General features: G+C 36.2%; 3 protein-coding genes across 3 annotated transcripts; 1 reads left to right on the top strand and 2 right to left on the bottom strand.

The window, feature by feature from the left end:
- The first annotated feature begins 868 nt into the window (after positions 1 to 868).
- Positions 869 to 12465, top strand: LOC101253638 (pre-mRNA-splicing factor ATP-dependent RNA helicase DEAH7). Its single transcript, XM_004249042.5, has 17 exons — positions 869 to 1201; positions 1296 to 1431; positions 2632 to 2856; positions 3812 to 3882; positions 4911 to 5157; positions 5557 to 5733; positions 5820 to 5959; positions 6074 to 6171; positions 6326 to 6434; positions 7642 to 7819; positions 7920 to 8149; positions 8247 to 8423; positions 9639 to 9710; positions 9828 to 10004; positions 10080 to 10141; positions 10254 to 10406; positions 10503 to 12465. Exons 1-17 carry the CDS (start codon positions 1196 to 1198, stop codon positions 12100 to 12102), a joined length of 3858 nt encoding a protein of 1285 aa, XP_004249090.1. The 5' UTR covers positions 869 to 1195; the 3' UTR covers positions 12103 to 12465.
- Positions 12466 to 12915: 450 nt separating this feature from the next.
- On the bottom strand, positions 12916 to 17368 carry LOC101253334 (calcium-dependent protein kinase 20-like). Its single transcript, XM_004249041.5, has 8 exons — positions 16473 to 17368; positions 16257 to 16400; positions 16025 to 16177; positions 15027 to 15142; positions 14475 to 14642; positions 13649 to 13873; positions 13373 to 13483; positions 12916 to 13237 (listed from the first exon to the last, which is right to left on the bottom strand). Exons 1-7 carry the CDS (start codon positions 17218 to 17220, stop codon positions 13403 to 13405), a joined length of 1635 nt encoding a protein of 544 aa, XP_004249089.1. The 5' UTR covers positions 17221 to 17368; the 3' UTR covers positions 12916 to 13237; positions 13373 to 13402.
- A 419-nt stretch (positions 17369 to 17787) lies between these two features.
- Positions 17788 to 22920, bottom strand: LOC101253037 (binding partner of ACD11 1). Its single transcript, XM_004249040.5, has 8 exons — positions 22773 to 22920; positions 22591 to 22697; positions 22432 to 22507; positions 21476 to 21547; positions 21289 to 21351; positions 20169 to 20521; positions 18802 to 18925; positions 17788 to 18223 (listed from the first exon to the last, which is right to left on the bottom strand). Exons 1-8 carry the CDS (start codon positions 22776 to 22778, stop codon positions 18203 to 18205), a joined length of 822 nt encoding a protein of 273 aa, XP_004249088.1. The 5' UTR covers positions 22779 to 22920; the 3' UTR covers positions 17788 to 18202.
- Between the last annotated feature and the right edge of the window lie 381 nt (positions 22921 to 23301).

Below are 23301 nucleotides of genomic sequence, written 5' to 3'. Positions count from 1 at the left end.
AAAATTAATTAATGTACATATCATAAATATAAAATCGAAAGGCGGAGAATCTAATTTTGTTATATGGTAAAAGAATAGTAAAATTTATAAAATTATAATAAGAAATTTAGGTGATTTGATGCTTCTTGAATAATGACAAAATTAATAAAAAAATGATATTAAGTTGGAATAATGGAAGCAACACTATGGAAAAAATGTTTTGGAAGAGAAACAATTTTTTTTTTAGATTTTCCTTTTTATATTCCACTTATATACATTTTTTTTCAATGAAATCTTTCACTTGATAGGGAAAACACATAATATTAATGTGAAATAGAACTCATTAAAGAAGTAATAGAGAAAAAAGAGTAACATTTTGTTAATATAAGGATAGAATAAATATTTTACGCTTTGTTTGAATGATTATTATGTATTGTTTCATAATATTTAGTGTTTCGTTAATGAATATAATGTTTCGATATATTATATCGTTATCTATCGCTTGTCGATATATAATATTACATATTCATAATTTGAATAATAATTTTACAAAAAAAGTATGATGCGTGGTAAAATTACAACAAAAAAATAGGATAAATGATAAAATAAAATTTAACTAATAAATAAAAATAAAAATATTAATGTAACGTTATAATCACACAAAATCAGTCGTTAACAAAATAATCTTTTCATCACATTATCTCACAATAAATTTAAATAATACCATACAATAAAATTTAAATAACAATTAAAATAACTATTATATTTAAAAACTAATAATACGATATAACCTATAACAACCCTCCAAATAAGATGTTAAAAAAAAAAAAATTTAAAACTTACAATATAATATAATGATAAATACATAATTTAATTATATTTATATTCTACTTATATTTTTATTTTAATTAGTTCAAGGGCTAGAACTTGGCCTTCATCAGATTTGTTTGTTTTTTTCTCTCTTCCTATGTATGTATGCATCTTCTTCATCTTTTGGGTTAATCTCGACTTGTGTTTCTTTGTTTAACCTGCCGATTTTATCTCCTTTTCTTGTGCGATTTGCCCTCTTCGTTTGAACTGAATTTGGGGCTTTTTGGTTCTTTCGGCGATTTGTAACTTTGAGGTTTTGCGGTCTAAAATCACTGCTTTGATTGCTTTTGGGTTGAACTGCTCTTGCAGTGAGTACAGGTTTAGCTTATTAAGAGTTGCTAGGAACATGCAGGTGAGTGTATTTGTTATTCTGTATTTTTATTAACTTTTTTCAAGCCACAAAAATGTCTTATACGATTCATTTGTTTCTTAAAATTTTCTGAAAGAAAGGAGATGCTGGACCAATTGATCTGGACAAGACAACAACGACATTGGAACCTGATAAGACGAGCAGTGGGGGTCTTTTTGTTCCTGGGAAGGAGAGAGTAGTTTTTAAACCTTCTGAGCGGAAATCACTTCTAGGTATTATTGATTTGTGGTTTTGGGACTTCATTTATTTCCATATATGGTTTTATATAATAGAAATATTGCATTATTTCTGTTTGTGGGGTTGTTCAACTTCACAAAAATTTGATCTTTATATGAAAACAAGTTTATTCTTTTGATTCTGTACATACTTATCTGAGCAAAACACACACAACTTAACTAGGATGACTCCTAACTAGTATGTAAACATACTGCCCCGTTCCTCTCTCTCTAGCAAATTGAAGGACCATCTGCAGGCTAACGGGGAAATATGATCCATGCTATTTTATGACCTTAGATTATCAACCTATCTCTCTATATATCAATGATAAATTTTCTTTTAAGAAATTTGCTACTTCTTTTGGGTAGCTGAAAAGGGGGACAAGGCCATAACGTGACAAACCTATATAAAAAGGGAATAGAATGACCTTAGTAATTTTGCGGAAAAAATGAATTAGAATTTTGCACTGAAATAACAAGAAAGAAGAAGTAAATGAGGCTGCACCTTGCGACACCTCATATACAATGATTGTGATGTGCATCATCCTTTCACACTTTCTTAATTTGTTTATTTCTGCATACCTACACGTATTTTTTTTTCAAGCATTGGATTCTCAGAGGCCCCACCCTGACCATAAGACATTTACAGGATTTCCGTATTTGTATATTGGGTTCTTGTACAGAATGTGCTAGTATCCTAGATTAATTGTTTGTATAGTATTCAAAAGCTTTATATAGACATTCCTTTTTAATCGAGTAAAAATTAGATTCATATTCTTCTTCTTGCAAGATGTATGCTTTTCCATGAGAATGAAAACAACAACTAGCCTCAGTCCCAAATAAGTTGGGGCTGGCTTTGTGACTCCTCAGTGACCATGTTACTTCATTTAAACTCATCATGAGAAATTTCTTGAAAATTAATTATTTAGGTCTATCCGAATCTTTTCTTTGTTAGGTGACCTATGATGCATGTACTAAGATTTCTTTCAAGAAAGGAGTAGTATAAGAATTAAGAACACTATATTGTAATAGTTCCATCTGCTTCTTTTCAAATTATGTGCTTAGACTATCGACACATGTATTAGTTCCATTGCCATGTTGAGTTATAACTTTGACTATGCCCCCTTCTCGATAAGTGTGTGTAAAATGAAATTGTTTAGTGATTTATATCTTTATCAACTTTTCATGATTGGATAGGGCTTGATGCATTGGCGATTGCTAAAAGGGGAGGGGCTACTGTAGAGAGTGAATTTAAAGTTCCAAGGGAGAGACTTGCTTCAATTGCGTCATCTTTAGATGAGGATGAAGAGTCATCTGCTGTTTCTGGAATTGATGAGTTGGGACATACTGCATCTAATGTTTCACGGAATAATGTACGGAGGAGGTATCGTGAATCTTATGCTAGTGAGACATCTGCTTCAGGTACCAGTTTCTTAACACTTTTTCTTTTTACATTAGAGGATTCATTAATTTAGTCAACTCCAACTTCATCCAAAAAACTCTGATGTTGTGATTACTTGTGATATTTGTTGGTCTTAGCTGCCTGCATTTTAACTCAATGTATGAGTCTTATAACCCCTTCAGTCTGCATCTTACTACACTGCTACATATGAAAAGAACTAAAAAATAACCATCTTCTTTATATCTTGCACATTTTCATTTTTACACCAAAGGATCAAGTGAGCTAAACATCTATGCTTAAAGGTACAAATATTTCCTTTTTGCCTACAAAGTATCCTTGATTTTTCTCCTTCGACACAGTCCACCATATAATGCCGGTATAGTGTTCCTTTTTATCTTATTTTCTGCTGTCCTCTTTTGTTCCAATAAAGTAGTAGGTCTTTAGGAGATAATGGTATGCCATGAATGTGCTGGCGACCTCAACGGAAAAACATAATTTTTAGAAGTTGCCGGAAAGAGTGATGGTGCTGCTGGTGTCGGAAGTTCTAGTGGTGCATGATGGTGCGTCGTAAGGTGGTTTCTGGCAGCGTCTGGTTGGGGTCTGCTTGCACTACCTTGTGGTAGTGTTAGTTTTTCTATAGCACTAATAGATAATTATTTAGACGCGGACAGGTTTATGTGATGAGAAAACTCAACCTCTTCTTGTGGAAAAAATAAGAACCCTAGTGCTCCGGTGCTATGCGGGAGAAGACTTACCTCCAAATGCACCAACAACTCTGAAACCATGAAGACGTCAAGAAGAAAAAGTTTCTTTGTTTTTTTGATGAATTTACAATCCATGATTATGGGTACTTATACAATGAGTCCTACGACTAAATAAGGCAATATTATACAATCAATTACACTCAACCACAATATCAATCTACTCTTATGATTAAGCTAGGAAATTGGTAATTAATCAACCTTTATTTTCTAGGTAGTGCAGTAACCGATGAACGGGGAGATGCTGAGACAGTCGTGAGGTCTCACTTGAATGAGAACACAGAGGTACATTGCTTATTAGTATTCTTACTTTGACATATTTCCTTGTTATTTTCTATAAGTTTTGAAGCTTGATATTGTTGAATTGCTTTTTCTATTGTACCTTCAGTGTCTTATCTTGTAAGTTTCTAGATTCCTATCCTTTTTTTTTGTTTCAATTTTTTGACCAATATAGATAGAGGAGTTCTGTGGGTTTAATTCTTCCTCTTACTGTTTGATGTCTTTGCATATTGCATCGAGAAGAATAACTTCAGTGAGATGAAAGAAGGTTACATTCTGAACTAGAACTCTGAGGAACTGCTGCCTTAATTAGCTGGAGTCTAAGCTGGATTATAGATTCCCTTCCATTTTTTTGTTTGTGTTTGTGTGTTTCAGTTTTGACCAATATAGGGAAACTTTGAGGATCTGGTAGCTTTATTAGCTGGAGTCTAAGCTTGATATTTAGCAATACGCTGACTATTACTATGAAGCAAATCTGAATACATTGTCCTTTTCAGTACAGTGGAATATTTTTGTTAATTATCGAAGTAGCACAAAGTTGTCCTTTCTTACTAATTATAAAGTTGGCCCAAAGCTATTTTACAAATACATATGAATGCACATTTATAGGTCATCCATCTTTGTGGTTCAATATAATGAAATAACAAATGCATAGAGGTAAATGGTTGCAAATTACCAACCATTCTTTTCGATGAAGAATTTATTAAGAAAGTACAGCATTGAGTTTCATCAGAGCGTCTCGTATGCGAGATGAAGCTGTAATGCTACTGATTGAGTCATTTGAAGTTCGTTTCACTGTTTTACTCTTTTCTGTTCCTCTCGTTTCCATTAAAGTTAGTCAGGTTCTCCTGCTTGAGATTTTTGGGTCTGAAATATCTGTATGACTTGTTGGAAACTCATTCCTCAGTGCATGTGTCCTGCTACTTTAGTGTTTACTGGTAAATTCCATCAGATGCTTTAGTTTTTTGCCTCAAGTGGATGGACTATTGTGTTCTGTAATGTAACTCAACCTGTTGCTTTGTTTGTGGTTCAAGGTTCCACCTGTATCTTCTGGGAGTTTACGTTCTACGATATCTAGGGGCGAGTCAGTTGACCGTGAAAGAGATGGAAGTGAATACAGGGATAATTACAGAAGTGAAAGCAGGGAAGGGAGAAGGAGAGATAGAAGAACCAGCAGGGAAGAGCGCCACCATAGGGATTCATCACGTGGTTATGAAAGAGAATATGATGGGGATGACGGAAGAAAAAGAAGTAGATATGATGGTTTCAGGAGGACTCCTGGTAAACATTACATCTTCATTTGTCAATGCCTGGTATTTTTGGTTCTGATTTTCCAAATGAAAACAAGTAGGTAGCATGTCTATATGTCAGCGTGTGCACTAAAATGTATATGTCACAATGAACCTATTCTAGTGGTGCTTGATGGAGTTGCAATGGTGTCAACTACTGTTCACTCAAACGAACCCATCTGAGTCCATAAAGTGTGTATTTGAATTTTGCATGCATGTATGCTACATCTTTCTTTTAGAGCTGGTGGTTCTAAAATCATCTGAATCAACATATAGAATAGCAATGGGCATGTTATAATCAGGAACTGTTGGGTTAGTCAATTGCTACTTTAATTTTGTGATATTTCTTAAAGCATTTGAATTGATCTGGCAAATTGTGTAACCTTTCAAGGAAGATCGGAATGGGATGATGGTAGATGGGAGTGGCAAGATACCCCTCGTCGTGATAGTCGTTCCAGTAGTAGTAGCAGGCGTTATGAGCCTTCACCATCACCAAAGTTTCTTGGAGCTTCACCTGATTCTCGACTTGTTTCACCATGGCTCGGGGATCATACTCCTCAATCTGCTGGTATGGTATCTGTGAATTCTAACACTGGTGTTGTTTTGTAACAATTTGGTCAGCGCATCATTAATGAGAAACCTTCATACCTGCAGGAGCTGCTTCTCCGTGGGACAGTGTGGCTCCTTCTCCAACTCCAATTAGGGCATCTGGGTCATCAGTAAGATCTTCAAGTTCCAGATATGGTGCTAAATCCAGTTTGATTATGTCTTCTACAGGAGGTGCTCTGTCTGAGGTACTGCTTTATACCAAAGTTATCTTCCTTAGTTTATTTTTTGTTTGTGGGGTGGGGGCTTAATTGGAATATTAAAAGAAGGATTTTTTTCACCTGTGCGTTACTTCCTTCTAGGACGGAGGAGATGATACAAATGGTGCCTCTGAAGATCAGAATGAAGAGATTACTGAAAGTATGCGTTTAGAGATGGAGTATAATTCAGATCGTGCCTGGTAATTGTCTTACCATTTTATAGTATCTACAGTATTATGAGTCTTATGACCCCTCTCTCAGAAGTCTATATGTGCTTACTATGTTTTCTTTTTCTCTTTCTAGTAATCAGTTTTGTTATTTTTGGTAGAGCCAATTATCACTTGCATTATGCAGGTATGACCGCGAAGAAGGTAGTACAGTGTTTGAAGGGGATGGTTCATCAGCATTTCTAGGTGATGAGGCATCTTTCCAGAAGAAAGAGGTGGAATTGGCCAAAAAACTGGTAAGCACAGAGACTACAAAAGCCTTAAATCATGATTTTGGCATATGTTTGCATTTGTGTGTTTGGGGGAGAACTAGCATACTCTCGGATGTTACTGGGACTCGGTGGAAGTTGTAGCAATATGAATGACTGGTGCTTTAAGCTGATTAGAAAACTTACTTGATGGTTAGTGGTTTAGCTTGCACTTGACAACTCGTGTCACTCTCTGCATAACAATCTGTTGTGTCATAGCTTGCTGTATTTCGAGGCATTATGGATTTATGTTTCTGCTTTGCGATCCCTCTATCATCAATACTGATGATGAGAATTAGATGAATTTATATAATTCTCTGGTGCGAAGGGAACTAGAGGGCACATATCCTTAATTGCCGTTTGATGCATGAGCATGTTTCACTATTGTGATTGTGTCAGACAATGTGCTTTTCCTACTGATTGAATTCCCTTTGTGTAGACCTGCTGTCTCTTTTAGAGATGTATTTTGTATTATCCTATTTTAGAGCATTGTTGAACATCTGAGAGGTCACTAAGACGTTTGAACAGAAAAGATGGAAGACCTTGCACAGATATTATCCTTTTGACCCTAAACTGAAATTGCAGTATTTTTCTTTCTTTTACATCCAGATGTATCTCGATTTTGCACCTCTGTGGTGCCATCATCTGCATAACATAGTTGCTTTCGATTAAAGAAAAATGAATTTTACATCTGAGAGGTATTTAAATTATAACATGTTGTTTTCCAATGCAAAACTTTGAAACTTGGTTTGAAATTCAGGAAATTATAGGGAATTGCGAGATCAAAATAGTAGTCATTTATAGCCGATGAGCTGGTTCTTCTTAGAATCTGAGCTAAAATGACTATTGGGGAGAGAACACAGAGATTTACTGGCTAAGTCAAGATATCATTTTAATTTAACATCAAGAGCTTCTTGGACCTTTCCTGATGAGACAGTCTGTTCTCAGTGGGTTAGCATAATATCAAGAACTTCTGTAGTCTATCAATTGTAACTATACTATGTAGTTAAGGATTGGTGATGAGATAGTCTGTTCTCTGTGGGTTGGCATAATATCAAGAACGTTTGTAGTCTATCAAACGTAACTATACTGTGTAGTTAAGGATTGGTTAGATACAATGAACACTAATACAATGCATGTATGGTCTGCCATTGACGTTGTCTTTCTCTCTCTCCCTGCCCTCCACTTGTAACAGGTTCGTAGAGATGGAAGCAAGATGTCACTTGCTCAAAGTAAAAGGTTATCACAGCTCACTGCAGACAATGCTCAATGGGAGGACCGCCAGCTTTTGAGATCTGGAGCTGTTAGAGGTACCGAGGTGCAGACGGAGTTTGATGATGAGGATGAACGGAAGGTTATTCTTCTTGTTCACGGTACATCTCTATGATACACCTCAGCTGACAAATTTTTTCTGGCTTCTCAAAAATGTTTGCTCTATTTTTTGTTTGGATATCTTACCATTTATTGGGACAGATACAAAGCCTCCCTTTTTGGATGGAAGAATTGTTTTCACCAAGCAAGCTGAGCCGATAATGCCAATAAAGGACCCAACTTCAGATATGGCCATAATTTCACGTAAAGGCTCAGCTCTAGTTCGGGAAATACGTGAAAAACAAAACATGCACAAGTCTCGACAAAGATTTTGGGAGCTGGCTGGTTCAAAACTCGGAGATATCCTTGGTGTTGAGAAGAGTGCAGAGCAGGTACCTTATGTTTCCATGAAATTGAACATACTGTGTTAATCTGGTGTGTTTCAGGTTGTAGACGATATAACCGGGATTCCCTTTCACCTTATGCTAGGTTGATGCGGATACTGCTACAGTGGGCGAGGATGGAGAGGTTGATTTTAAAGGAGAAGCTAGATTCTCACAGCACTTAAAGAAAGGGGAAGCTGTCAGTGATTTTGCATTATCAAAAACACTTTCACAGCAAAGGCAGTATCTGCCCATCTTCTCTGTGCGAGATGATTTATTGCAGGTTTGACCCATTTTCTCATTCTGATACTCTGGGGAGTTTATTGAATGATGAGTTACTGTACCTGCTGATTGGCTTTTCATGTCTGTGAAGACATGTAGGTGCCACATACAGCGAAGTATGTAAACCTAATAAAAATGAGTTACTGAACCTGTTATCCACCTTAACACATATCTAGAAACTTTTACTTTGAACTTCATTGGAATTAGTTAAATGGTAAAATTGACCTGATGTGCCGTAATTAGGACTTGGAGCTCTGCATACAAATTAGATGCTAAGCTGCTTTCTTAAAGTCTATTGGTGTCCTTTTCCTTGGGATAAATTCACCAAATATTTACTTGTGAAAAACAACGTTTACTCTTAATGGTTTTTTTATAACCATGGTGTCCAGGCCATCTAATTCCATGGGGTGCTTGCTACCTCCTACCAACACAAGTACCGAGTAATCTATCACTAAAGAAGATATCACCTAGTGTTTTGTCTCCGTTGGCTTTTGAACCTGAGATCTCATGGTTCTCAACCCACTTCGTTGATCCCCAGGTCATATCTAGGGATGGAAAAATGGGTAATATATATGGGTACCCATTCAAAGTACCCATCTTAAATAAGTTGGGTACCCAACTCATTTAAAATGGGAAAAAAGCGAGTCAAACTCATATAAACCATTTAAAAGTTCGTCGGAAAATGGGTAAAAGGGACTCATTTACAAAAGAAAGAAGAGCCACATTAATATTTTTTTAAGGTGTAGTGGTCGGGATAGGGATGGGTGGGATAAGGAAAAAATCAATATTTTTTTTGAAAAACAATTTTTTTGGGAGGGGGTGCGGTAGTGGTGGGAAGGGTGGTGTGAAGTAGAAAAAAATAAATTTATTATTTTTCAGAAAAACAAATTAAAAAAAAAAGTAACTTTTGAGGCGTTGGGCTATGGGGTGGGGGTGCGGAGGGTGAAGAGTGAGGTTAGAGATTTTGCTTTTAAAGCTTTTAACATGATCCCTATAATACTATGGGTAAATATGGATACCCATATTATCCATTGGGTAACTCGTTTTTACCCATTTAAAATATGAGTCGAGTCGAATATTTACCCATTTTTATTTAACTCATTTTCGATCGACTCATATTCAACTTACCTGCTTGTTTGCCGGTGCTAGTCATACCCTTTGGCACTGCTGTGTTTCTTCATTGAATGATTTTTTTGGTTTTTTCTTTTGGGAACAGGTGGTTCGCGAAAACCAGGTGGTGGTGGTTGTTGGAGAAACTGGTTCTGGAAAGACAACACAGCTAACTCAGGTTGGCTTAGACTTGTGTTTTCTTTTTCTAAATCATCTTTTAAATCTTAACTAGAATCTGTTGAATCTTTATACGGTCCTGGGTCTTATTTGTATGTGTGTCTGTAATTTCATGCAGTACCTTCATGAAGATGGCTATACAAGTAACGGGATTGTTGGTTGCACCCAACCCAGGCGTGTGGCAGCCATGAGTGTTGCAAAAAGAGTCAGTGAAGAAATGGAAACCGAGCTTGGTGATAAAGTTGGATATGCCATTCGTTTTGAAGATGTCACTGGGCCAACAACTGTTATCAAGGTGTGTTTTTTGACCATATGAGAGATGAGTCTACTCGCAAGGTGTGAGCTTATATGTGTATATTTCCTTGTGCAGTACATGACTGATGGTGTTCTTCTAAGGGAAACACTCAAAGATCCTGATCTTGAAAAATATCGGTATTGTCCCACTCTTTATATGCTTTTATAAGCTTTTATGTTTGATTTCCTGGATGGTCAACTTTCTGCTTTCTTTATGTAGTGCAGTCACTCAAATATCTCTTTTTCGCAGTGTAATTGTAATGGATGAGGCCCATGAGAGATCACTCAACACTGATGTCCTTTTTGGCATTCTTAAGAAAGTTGTGGCTAGGCGACGTGATTTTAAGCTTATTGTCACTTCTGCAACTCTGAATGCCCAGAAGTTCTCTAACTTTTTTGGGAGGTAGGTTTTTTTATTGGATAGCTGTACAAGGATATTGTATGTGTTAGCTTTTGATCGATTTTCCACTTCACATAACCCCGTGTCTCTTTATTGCAGCGTACCAATATTTCACATACCTGGAAGAACCTTTCCAGTAAATAAATTGTATAGTAAAACCCCATGTGAAGATTATGTCGAAGCTGCAGTTAAGCAAGCCATGACCATCCATATTACTAGTGCACCGGGTGATATACTCATCTTCATGACTGGTCAGGATGAGATTGAAGCTACCTGTTATGCACTTTCAGAGCGCATGGAACAGCTTACCTCGTCAACAAAGCAAGCAGTGCCCAATCTATTGATTCTTCCTATATACTCTCAACTGCCCGCTGATTTGCAAGCAAAAATATTCCAGAAAGCTGAAGACGGGGCTCGAAAATGCATAGTTGCTACTAATATTGCAGAAACATCCTTGACTGTCGATGGAATTTACTACGTCATTGATACAGGCTATGGTAAAATGAAGGTGTACAATCCTCGTATGGGTATGGATGCTCTGCAAGTGTTCCCTATTAGTCGAGCTGCAGCTGACCAGCGTGCTGGTCGAGCTGGTAGAACTGGCCCAGGAACTTGTTACCGGCTTTATACTGAGAATGCGTATGAGAATGAAATGCTGCAAAGTCCCGTGCCAGAGATTCAACGGACAAATCTTGGGAATGTGGTTTTGCTGCTCAAGTCTCTCAAAATTCAGAACCTGTTGGATTTTGATTTTATGGACCCACCTCCTCAGGATAACATCCTTAACTCCATGTATCAGTTGTGGGTATTAGGTGCACTTAACAATGTTGGGGATTTAACAAGCCTTGGCTGGAAAATGGTGGAGTTCCCATTGGATCCTCCCCTTGCCAAAATGCTCTTGATGGGAGAACAACTAGAATGTTTAAATGAGGTTCTGACTATTGTTTCTATGCTTTCAGTGCCTTCTGTTTTCTTTAGACCCAAGGATAGGGCTGAGGAAAGTGATGCTGCTAGGGAAAAGTTTTTTGTGCCAGAATCTGATCACCTTACACTGCTTAATGTTTACCAGCAATGGAAAGCTAATCAATACAGAGGGGACTGGTGTAATGACCACTATTTACAGGTCAAAGGTTTACGCAAGGCTAGGGAAGTAAGGTCTCAATTGCTGGATATCCTCAAGACACTTAAAATTCCACTCACTTCCTGTGGTCCTGATTGGGATGTTGTAAGGAAAGCCATCTGCTCTGCGTACTTCCATAATGCAGCTAGGCTGAAAGGAGTTGGGGAATATGTTAATTGCAGGAATGGAATGCCTTGCCACCTTCATCCCACTAGTGCTCTCTATGGATTGGGTTACACTCCTGATAACGTGGTTTATCATGAGCTTATCTTGACATCAAAGGAGTACATGCAGTGTGTGACAGCTGTGGAGCCTCACTGGTTGGCTGAACTGGGGCCCATGTTTTTCTCCGTGAAAGATTCTGATACATCAATGCTGGAACATAAAAAGAAACAGAAAGAGGAGAAAACTGCCATGGAGGAAGAAATGGAGAAGTTGCGTAAAGTACAGGCTGAAGCTGACAGACGAAACAAGGAGAAGGAGAAGGAAAAGAGAGCAAAAGAACTGCAACAGGTTTCTATGCCTGGGTTGAAGAAAGGCTCAACTACTTATTTACGACCCAAGAGGCTCGGTCTGTAAATTACACTTTTTGCTGTAGTTGTTAGATATCTGTTGTGATGATTCTTGTCCCAGTGCAAAAACCACGTACAATTCTTAGCCTATCTCTTAGTCATCCTCAAATTAATTTAGTGGATGGAGATTCAGAGAAGTAAAAATTCAAAAGAAAGTATACAGTGAACAAAAGCATGTATAACTCCTTCATATGGTTATCATCTTTACCCCTTGCAGCCCTGAATTTGACGTGTTTGTATAAGTTTCTTGATAAAACAGTTACATTTTCTCCTTTGCTTTTGGCAGCATTCAGATTGCACATTTGCTACTATTGTTGTATTACATTATCTTCTTATCTGGAGTGATATATAAAGGAGAATCTTCAATCAATTTCTTTGTTTATCAACATGCTTTGCACCAGTTGCAGATAGAATCGTGTATGTTTTTGGAAATTTGTTGTTCATACCTTTTAAAAATTATATGAAAAAGATGTTGCATAATGACAAACAATTCATTTAGTTGGTTTAAAGTTTTTGATAGTAATAAGCTCAATTCATACTGATGTACTGGCCATTTCAAATTTGTCTTCATCTATTTTTCAACTCAAACTCTGCATTTCTATTACATTACAGAGAAGTCCATTCTCGTCACATTATGACCCTTGCTGATAACAGCAAGAGGTCTAATAAGCTTTAAAAATAACAGAAATTGGAAGCAATGACTCAAAACTAAAAATCATTGCCAAGGCCGGTATGGCAGTGCAGAAACTGGTTTTTTTACTCATTTTCAGGTAGCAGTTTAGGAGAAGGGGGATGACATAACAACACAACGCTGATGATATATCAAAAGAGAGAAGCCACTACTCATTAATGTAATGTAATTTTAACAAGAGAAAAAAATGTAATGTACATCAAATTTCATCAAAGATATGAATGTAGTACACATCAAAATAATCTAATTAGGTGAAACGAGGGTACAGAACGGATATTGTGACTACACCAAAAGGTAAGAAGAATAGCATTGGACTTGGAATCACACATTACTTCTGCAGAAAATGCATTTTTTATGCAAAGCAGTAGGCACTGAAGATTGAAAGAAACACAGGTTCTAATCTGCTTCCATGATATCTGCAGTAATTTTGTGATCAAAGGACCAAGCAAGCCTAAAAAATTAAGATGCCCAGGATTATATAAGATGGAACACAAGAATTAGCAGTAATATTTACAGATTTATGCAAACAAAAGTGTATGTTATGTAATGATGATGCTAATATGGTAGGATTGCTATCAAGTTTTACCAGGTTCTAAGGCCTCTGGGATGCCAATGCTCACACTCTCTTGTTGCCATTCTTACCAAAACCAGTATCCTGCATCATTGCTACAAATTCATTGTAGTCAATGCGCCCATCCTGGAGAAAGAATAAGAATATGAAGCTAATTAGTTTGAAGTTTGATCATTCTTTATTCCCCAATAATTATGGTCATGTTCTTATTTATGTTCCTACAATTAATCATGCATCCTATGTATTTTCATGATATTAGAAATAAAATTTTGATTAGAATGACGAGTATACATTATCCTGATCGACTTCACGCATAAGTTCTTCCATGGGAATATTGCTCAAACCAAACTTCTCACAAGCCTTTTGGAGCTCTTCTTGTGTGATATATCCACTACCATCTTGATCAAAATATGAAAAAGCGGCATACATATGATCCTCCTTCTGGACTTTGTTTAGATGAAGCATAGCAGCGATAAACTCTCCATAGTCAATGGTACCACTATTATCCATATCTGCCTGCATTTTTCCATGGAGAAGGCTATTTAATAAGGATCAGACTTGATGGTGTATTGTATACAAGATATGATTGTTCCAGTTAAAGACTATAGCAAAGAAGCTGAAAGACAGAAGCCAGAAACATCTCACATAACTATTCTGGTAGTATTCTTAGTCTAAGTTTCTAAACATTCACAGTAGAGGCTCTTGATTCTATTTACCAGTTATCTGGTCCTAATCGGCAAAGGCAGAGCTCTTCTGTGTAAGAGGGATCTCTCTATTTTGGTCTTAGCAACCACGTAAGAGATTTATATGTAATATGCTGTAGAACCTCTAATAAAAAGTTTGGAGTACTCGACTCAATACTAATATATATGATTTTGCTAATTTCATTATATAATGCAACTAAGAGATCAATATTTCTGATGTTACAGTGCCATTGAATAAGGAACACCTTTGTTTTATTCTGGTCTTGCTTTTATTAACAGAAAACAACTGTGATTGTTTGGATTTGGTTTTGAGTATGCCTTGGAAAAAATAGGTTATACTGAGTCAAAGAAAGTAGGGAAGTTATCGAACACAAAAGGTAAAAACCAAAAATGAAAAAGGAACTTCTACATACCGCTTGCATTAAACTGTTTATTTCTGAATCCTTAAGTTTGGAACCAACTTTTTCTAAACCCTTTTTCAGTTCCTCCAGTGTAATATGTCCACTGTTATCTGCGTCTATCATTTTGAACATTTGCTTTAATCCTGCAATTTCCTCTCCAGACAGATTTTCAGCAATAACCTAAACAAAACAGCTGTACTTGGTCAAGCATAATAATACTAAACCTATACAACAGCAGCAACAACAACATACCCAGTGAAATCCCACAAAGTGGGGTCTGAGAGGGTAGAGTGCACGCAGAACTTAACACTACCTCGAGGAGTAATATAAAACCTAGTTATAGTTGATAACAGTAACATGCAAGGGTATCCTTTTCCTGCTCCTCATTTCAAAATCACTACGGAGAAATGGAGGATTACTAGAAGATAGCCTTTCCACTTCCCAATTTAGAATAGATATAGTTCTCACATTGTTTCTACTCAAGATTCTCTATCGTCAAAATAAGAGATAGTGCTACTACATTAAGATCAGTGATCAAATGTGTCGAGAGTTGAAACAACTTACTCTGATTGCTATCTTCTTTAATTTATTCATTGCAGAAAATTGATTGAGACGAGAAAGAACAGCAGAATCAAGAGGCTTATCTGGAGCAACTCCACCTACACGGACCCATGGGTGACCTGAAATAGACAATAAACAGTTTTTCTTGCAAGTCAAAGAGCATTCAAATGAACTCTTAACCAAATGTAAAGACAGACAAATGGACTTATCTGTTTTTTTTCTATCAATTCGTTAATGTTTTTACAATTACATCTTCCCTATATATATCACAGTCTCTGTTCATCAATCCATCAAAGAAGCTCAAATAAAAGGTCAGAATCTCTGTTAACCTATCCATCACAAAAGCTCAAGTAGAAGCCCAGAACCTTCCTCATATTCCACAATATCTTAGCTAATGATACAGATACCGTTGTTAGGAGCATAGGCCTTGCAATAATGTATCCCAACCTGTCAACAATTCGGAAAAAATGCAGACTAAAAACAAAGTCTCACAAACGTTAGCTTGAGAGGAGTTGTTCTTCGGTCCATCATTCTTCTTCCTTTAAGTAAACTTATACTTTGCAGTGTACAAGTAAATATTGATTTTTATAATTCACTTTATTTTCTATCTCATGCGAATCGCCTATATCTTGCTCCACAGTTCTGTGGATGCTACAATGAGAAAAAGCTACTAAACTGTGACTGCTCTCGAGATCCAGTGTTCAATACATTTTTCTTTTGACATCTACCGTTTCTCTCATTAGAACTTTATCTGCCTCTCTTCATCTCACATTGGAAAAAAGGAAGAAAAAGAAAAAGAGGTTAATAGGTAAAAGAACATTTCTGCAACAAATAGCACAACCTTAATCATGTTCAACACTAAGAAATGATTTAAGAAGTATGTCAAACAGCAGACTGCATAACCATATTAACACAGAGAATAAAGGATGAGAAGTATCAAGCCAAACACTCAAAAATAGAAAAGGATGTCAGGAGAACAAAGGATTGGAGATAGATCTTACAGAGAACTTCGTGAGCTGTCAACCGCTTTTTGGGTTCCCTCACAAGCATTTTTCTGACTAGATCTTTGGCACTTTCTGATATAGCTGGCCAAGGTTCGGATACTAAGTCAAGTTCCCCTTTTACAATCTGTTCAAATATTCCTTGCTCAGTTTCTGATAGAAAAACATCAACGTGCATTAGGCATCATGGTCAATATGATGGTAGCTTAGAATTGTAGAAATAAAATCTCACCATCCCAAAATGGAGGCACACCGCTAAGAAGTATATAAATTATTACTCCAGCACTCCAAATATCACATTCTGGACCATAACGCTTTCGCAGGACTTCTGGTGCTACATAGTAAGGGCTTCCAACCACATCTGTGAATGTTTCACCTGGATGCAAAAGATCGCTCTACTTATGTATCTAACAGATCATGAAAGTTGAACAATTATATTTAAATGTACCTGGTCTAAAGAAGACAGATAATCCAAAGTCGATGGTCTTCAATGAGGACTCCTCTTTCTCATTGACAAAAAGGAAGTTCTCAGGCTTGAGGTCCCTGTGCATAACACCGAGTGAATGACATGCTTCTACAACACCTACTATTACTCTTGCAAGTTCAGCAGCCTTCTTCTCAGAATAATGGCCTCTCTTTATAATCCTATCGAAAAGTTCACCACCAGCACAGAGCTCCATTACAACATGAACAGCAACAGCATCCTCATAAGCCCCAACAATCTGTACAACACTAGGGTGGCCTGCCAAGTGATGCATTATCTGAATCTCCCTCCTTACATCCTCGACATCTTCTTCAGTCGTCAACTTCCTTTTAGCAATTGATTTACATGCAAATTCTTTTGGTTGAGCTTTGTCTACACACAAAAAGGTTGTCCCAAATTGTCCTTGTCCTAATTTCCTTCCTAAAGTATAAATATCTTTCAAATTTCCGGTTTTTCGTCCTAAAACAGTATCAACTTGGAGGCCTGCACTCATTACTCGCTTCAGATTACTAGACTTATTTCTTTTGACATCTTCCACGACAATGTCGTCACCGTTTTGGGAATTTTTTGATTTTTCATCCTGATCTCCAGGTATCTGAAGATGTGGAGGAGGGGTGTTCTGGACATTATTAGAATCAGAACCTTTTCCATCTGTCTTTGATGAATCTGCTGAATCTTTGTTCAAAGTAGGTCCGGAGCATGTATTCCCCATCAAAACATAAGATATATATTGCTCAGAATATCAAAATCTTGACCATATTGATGAACAGTAACAATGTAGAAACAAAAGATGCCCCCCACAAACCAATGAATATAACGTTAAATTGGGAAAGAAATGAGGATTTTTTTTTTCTTGGTTTTTGGGGGTGTGTGAGTGAGGAGATGGCTGGGAGATGTATAATCAATTGCAATTGCATGCATACTTTATGTTTTGTAGTAAATACATAATTACGGTTCACATGCTATTTTGCTCAATTCAATTTAGATAATGTACCATGTCAAATTGTGACAAAACATGTACATAGTAATACATTACGGGGTCTTTTCACAAGGTACCTAGTAACCTGCATCAGTATATATACTATTATTAATACTATTAATATTTGTAAGCTCTTTTTCTAATAAACAGGAAGGAAAGAATAAAAAATAATTACAAAAATAGAAATGCATTTACAGTTGATTATTATATTACAAAAATAATTTCTTATTTAGAAGATAAATTCGTAATAGTCTGTAGGAATGTTTAATTTTTCGTAAATTGACCAACAACATGAAATGATTAATATGAATAAACTTATCTAAGAGTGGAATATATGCTGGATGTCATCGTAATATAAACATCAAGAGTCTGAAATCTCTCTAATAAAATTCAGCCTCACCAAGAAAGATATGATATCAATACAAGCTCCTAACTATCGTGAATTTGAAGGCTTACAAACAAAAGAATTACATAATCTCGTATAGTTGTATTCACCACACCACACCACACCACTCCACATTCCACAATAAAATGGGAAGAAAAATTAACTATCAGAAAAATCACATCACAGATGAAACTTGCTTGAATTTGACACAGACGATCTGCAATCTGCATACCAGATCCCAATTTCTAGATGTGCAAGGAAATAGTATTTGGAATCCCAAGCTATTCGACAGAGGCAACTTAGCAACTCCAATATACATTCGTCTATGATCTAGGCAACAATAGAAGGATCCTGCAAGACGGAACTTCAGTTTCAGTATTTCAGGAAAAATACAAAAGAAAGAAATGGCAGAGGGGCGGGGGAGCACTTTGCCATCCAACATGGTGCAACTGTTCAGGATAGCACTTTGTGAGTTTATATTTTAAAATGTTACAGAGACATTCCTACCAAGCAAAAGTATTTAGGTTGTCTAAGAAATATGCTCTTTACTGACTTGCGTAGAGTCTAATTGTTCTCTCATTTCTTCCTCTGGTTACATGAAAGAGGCATGTCAAGTAACAGATTTCCTGCACTTCGTTTTGTTTTACTTTTACATTTTTACTGGCCATAAATTTTAGCCAGAATAGTATAACAAAAACAACCTTCCTTAATTTTTTTGGGGGCACCAAAGAGCATATGTAGCAGCATGATTCTTGCTGAAGGTACTCATTTTTTTAATCCCACCTATCGTAATATTTCTTTTCATCTGTTATTCTATCATCGTTAGTGACCTACGCCAAATAGAATAATGAATACAAATTGATAGATAGAAGTCAAAAGGTAGACTTAGAGATACATTGGGGAGAAAAGAGAAGTGAGGAAGAGCATACCTTTGCTGTCAAATTTGACAACGCAAAATTCCATTTTTCTCTCGTTTTTGTACCAGCAACTTGCCCTGCCTTAGCTACTTTACTGAAAGCACCATTCAGCCAGGCAGCTCCAGCATTAACATACCTGAGATCACCTCCAAAATAATGGAAATGTAGAGCTTTAGTAATATAATAATAACACTTTGTGCTTGCTAGCTCGCTTGCTAGAGTACAAGTGCTTAAACCAAAGTGAGTGGTCATGCACATTCTATCTTAAAGCATGGTTGTTCTCCCCCTCATTCCATCTTTACTTCGGAGATGCACTGTACTTGGTCTCTCTCCTTTTAAAGAAAAATGCACAATGGACGCAGAATGAGTGGCCATACACATTATAAGTTGCTCATTAAAAAGATGAAATCAAGATAATCTTTGCCTCCTCAACCAACTGAAGTTTTTGAACTTTAATACTTCTTCAGCGAGTAGGAGCAACATGCCTAATTTTCAACTTCAACTTAATGGATCAGTAGCTCAAGTTATGCAGAACGTAAAAGTTGAAAATATTCATTTTAATTATCCAATGGAAAGCTATTGATGATGATAGCAGGACCCACAATTTATGAATAGTTTGGAAATGTTTAAGGAGATGTTGTGAGGCCGCATACTAGATATTGCATAAAATGGAGCAGCAAACAGGGTGATGAAACTCGAAATTATTCAAAAAAATAAAAACAAAAATGATTCTATGCCCAATGCTCTCTCAGATGTCAAATCAACAAGTCATTCAGTTCAACATTGATCATAAAGCAATCTAATCTTCTGTTCAATGAGAAAAAATATTTCAATGCCAAATACTCTCTCAGAAGTTCAATCAACAAGAAACATCCTATAAAGCAATTTAATTCTGCTGTTCGATGAGATAAGGTGTAAACCCGAGTACATAAAGGGAAATGATAAAGAGGAAAAACATGGAATGTGAAAGGACTCCATTTTCTTTCTTTTCTTTACTTCGATCAGAATGTTGCAAGGAAAAGAAAATATGTGCTATTCCTTCTCTCAAAGTCTCGGTTTAAATAAGTGGCCCCAAGGGGAAAACTGGTCATCCTTTTTGCTTTAATTCCTCTTCTTTTAACAAATCAAACAAGAGTATAGAACTTTGAAACTTTCCCTTCCTTTCTCTACTTCAATATATAGGATAATTCAGCTCATATAGCCACTTAACAGCATGCAAGATTCTCTTAGAAGATTATCTCAATAGATAGAAGCGGATAGGGACAAAAGAGAGCAGGTAATATTCTAGAAATTCTAAGAACCAACTGCAGCAACAAGTACAGAAAACTGCATTGTTAAAAAACAGACTTGAATCACAGACATTTTTAAAGCATCCAGACCTGCTTGATTTGACTGCTGATCCTGTGTCATTCAATTTCCGTTCTGCTGCCATAACTGCAGCCATCGTTTTATCTGACACTTGAAGCCTTTGATCAACAGATTTAACTTTCTCATTTACAACAGAAATTCCAACCGTAAGCTTTTCTGTTAGCCCAACTCTTCGGTCAAAGGAAATGACTCGAGCAGATGCAGTGGCTCTTAGCTGATGTTTCTCATCAAATGCCTTGGCTTTATTCATTGCATCTTGTCTGATAGCTGAACCTTTCGCCAACACATTTGAGACAACATCTTGGGCTTTACTGATATATACTTTCCCGTTCACCCTTCCATTGCTAGGAGAAGTAGGTTTGGCCTGCTTATGGAGACAAGTGTCAAGAGATTATACAAGTAATGCAGATTACTATAAAGCCAAAAGAGCCTACAATAAGTACACAGTCGAAAACAAATATATGCCTGCAAAGCGCAGATCATAATACATGAATCCTACACCACAAAATGCATGCAATGGTTCTTCCATATCTAAATGATCTGTATAGAGACAACAATTTTTATGTTCTTGTGGACAAAAGATATCCAAGTGGCCCAGTGGTTTGGGTTTGGGCTTGGGACTTCCATGTTGGAGGTCTCAAGTTCAAACCCCTTGCCAGCGAAAGCAGGGTCGCACCAGGCTTGCTTGGTGCGGGTTACCTCTCTTGTGTGGTTTGCGAGCTATTGCATAGAAGCATGGGTTTTACCCCGTGCACACCCAAAGGGTAGCGGCTATGGATTTCGCTTGTCATCAAAAAATAAAAAAAGATGCCCAACTTTTTAATAACTTGAAGGAAGAATTATCCACCAATTTGATTTACTCCCTTTGTCCCAATTTATGTGGCACTTTTCGTTTTCCAAGAGTCAAGTAGTTTAAGTTTGACCGAAAATTTGCGCATGGAATCTTTAATTCTTTTGAATGAATTTATATATTTGTAAACTACATAAAAAGTACTATAAGTCACCACAATTGATAATTTAAAATGTTTAAAAGATCTATGAAAAATTTACGGTCAAAGATAGACTTGTTTGAATTTCGAAATCCGAAAAGTGTCACATAAAATGGGAGAGAGGGAGGGATTACTATATTACCTCAGCAAGCGGAGAAGAACTTTCTCCAGCAACATTCACAGCATTATCAACTATCCTGACTTCCTGGAAGCAATGAGTAGACTAAATGAATTGTCAATATCGATATTCCTAATTTTTATACTTCAATAACCGATATTTGCAATTATATGAATAGAGATAACACTTCCACACTTGTCTATGTAGTTACCCGAGTCTCAGATGATGGAACATAGTCTTCTGCCTGCTTTATACTTACAATCTGATCCACTATGGTTGCTCCCTGCAAAATGAGTAGAATCAGAAGGGTACTTCTCACAAGCAAACAATTCAACAAAGCAGTAGCAGTAAATACACAGAAAACCAATTTCCATGTGCTTATTATTCTTCAAACAACAATGGCATATCAAAATTTTGATGTACCGTAGTAATTTAAAACTAGGAGAATCATTCGTTCATTCTGTGTATTGAATAAGTCAATCAATAGGAACATTGTCAAGTATGCCTCATCAGTCATTGGCCAAAAGCTAAAAGCAGATTAGGAGAGGATGTAACTATATATACACTTATTAGTCATTATATTTCATCAAGATATAAATTATATCAAACATTTATAATATCATCAGGTTATTTTTAAACCCAAAAAGATACATGTAACAGTTGGAAAAATTGTTAACCCTTCAATTACCAAAAGAAATGCTGAAAAATACATGCTGTATAGTTGAGCCTATATTTCATGTTTAACGTTAAAATCCACCAATACTTTTTTCTCCATCAGACAAACGATTAGCTAAAGAAAACAGAGTCTTAAATTTATTTCCTAGTTCCTTCACCCCTTAAATTTCTGTGAGTTTATTCCACTCCTACACACTGTCTTCCTGCGATGCCGCTAAATAATTTACTCCACCAACAAAAAACATGATTTAATACTTAAGTTTTAACTAAAATTGCATTCCATTGTAGTTTAACAGATTATAGCATTTTTTTTTTATCCTTTCCCCAAGTTACAATCAATTGTAATTTAAAGAGTTACATGTAGCTGATTCTGTAATTCTCGACCACGGTGCACAGGAAGTAGGAATCGCTTGGATGATAAAAGCATACACGGTTATGGAAATAGAGACTAGAAATAGAATTACTTTGGAAAAAAAAAGAGAGTAAAATTACCGACAACAACAAAGCAATTTCAAGCGCTTTCGGATCTTTAAATGTAACAAAGGCAGTCTTGGATTGTCCTTGTTCTCTGCACTCAACAGCAAAAATCAGTGAAATAATTAAGCTCAAATATACATTATCCAAAACTCAAATACCAGTGAAACTACTGACCGGCGAATCTCAATGTGGTCAATCTCGCCGGAAAACGAGAAGAACTCGCGAACCTCTCTCTCAGCTGCCAGATCTGATACATTACCCACTCGTACTGTTCTTACCTCCTGAAAGTACAAAAAATCAATTCATCACTGAGAGAAGAGAAAGAGATAACAGTTGAAGAAAAATGGAGAACTCACCTGCATTATTGAGTTTGAAATCCGTATCTCTCAGCTTTGTTTTGCTGTGAGCCTGAGTGGAAGAGGAGAAGATATAAATGTGACAGCTGAGAAATGTAACTGTTGTAGTTGTAGTTGTATTTGTATTTGTATTTGTAAGTTTATTAACGGAAATAGCCTTGCTTTTTCCCTTAAATATCGGCTTTGACATTCATCACTGTCGCTTTGCTAATTATTGAAGATTCCGCCTGCGGTCAGCTCAATGTTATTATATTTTTAATAGTTATTTTGCAAAACTATTTTTGACACTGTGTCCAATCGTAATTCGATTATGTCATGAATTTTTTAAATAAAAAAATTGATTTAATTTTTTTATTTAAAAATTTGATGATGTGGCCGAATTATAATTGGCCACGTCATCAATTTTTTAAATAAAAAATTAAAATTTTGAATAAAAATTCAATCAATTAATAATTTATTTTTTTATTAATTAAATTGATGACTTGGTCGAATTATCCAAAATCATTTTGTAAAAATTATTGTTAAAAAA

The sequence above is a fragment of the Solanum lycopersicum genome, chromosome 10, assembly GCF_036512215.1.
Source record: "Solanum lycopersicum chromosome 10, SLM_r2.1".
Classification (NCBI taxonomy): Eukaryota; Viridiplantae; Streptophyta; class Magnoliopsida; order Solanales; family Solanaceae; genus Solanum; species Solanum lycopersicum.
Note: the sequence above shows the minus strand (reverse complement) of the source record. Positions and strands in the feature narration are given on the sequence as shown.

What these genes read in the sequence shown, in the direction of transcription:
- LOC101253638 (XM_004249042.5), top strand. An exon ending in TGGAATTGGCCAAAAAACTG is followed by an intron (nt 6,435 to 7,641) that starts GTAAGCACAGAG and finishes CACTTGTAACAG; the next exon opens with GTTCGTAGAGATGGAAGCAA. An exon ending in GGTTATTCTTCTTGTTCACG is followed by an intron (nt 7,820 to 7,919) that starts GTACATCTCTAT and finishes TTATTGGGACAG; the next exon opens with ATACAAAGCCTCCCTTTTTG.
- LOC101253334 (XM_004249041.5), bottom strand. Translation starts at nt 17,220, where the DNA reads ATGGGGAATACATGCTCCGGACCTACTTTGAACAAAGATTCAGCAGAT. An exon ending in ATCTGTCTTCTTTAGACCAG is followed by an intron (nt 16,401 to 16,472) that starts GTACATTTAAAT and finishes TTTTGCATCCAG; the next exon opens with GTGAAACATTCACAGATGTG. An exon ending in TAAACAGTTTAATGCAAGCG is followed by an intron (nt 13,874 to 14,474) that starts GTATGTAGAAGT and finishes GGAAAAATGCAG; the next exon opens with GCAGATATGGATAATAGTGG.
- LOC101253037 (XM_004249040.5), bottom strand. An exon ending in GACCACATTGAGATTCGCCG is followed by an intron (nt 22,508 to 22,590) that starts GTCAGTAGTTTC and finishes TGTTGAGTGCAG; the next exon opens with AGAACAAGGACAATCCAAGA. An exon ending in GTTCTTCTCCGCTTGCTGAG is followed by an intron (nt 20,522 to 21,288) that starts GTAATATAGTAA and finishes CTCCATAAGCAG; the next exon opens with GCCAAACCTACTTCTCCTAG.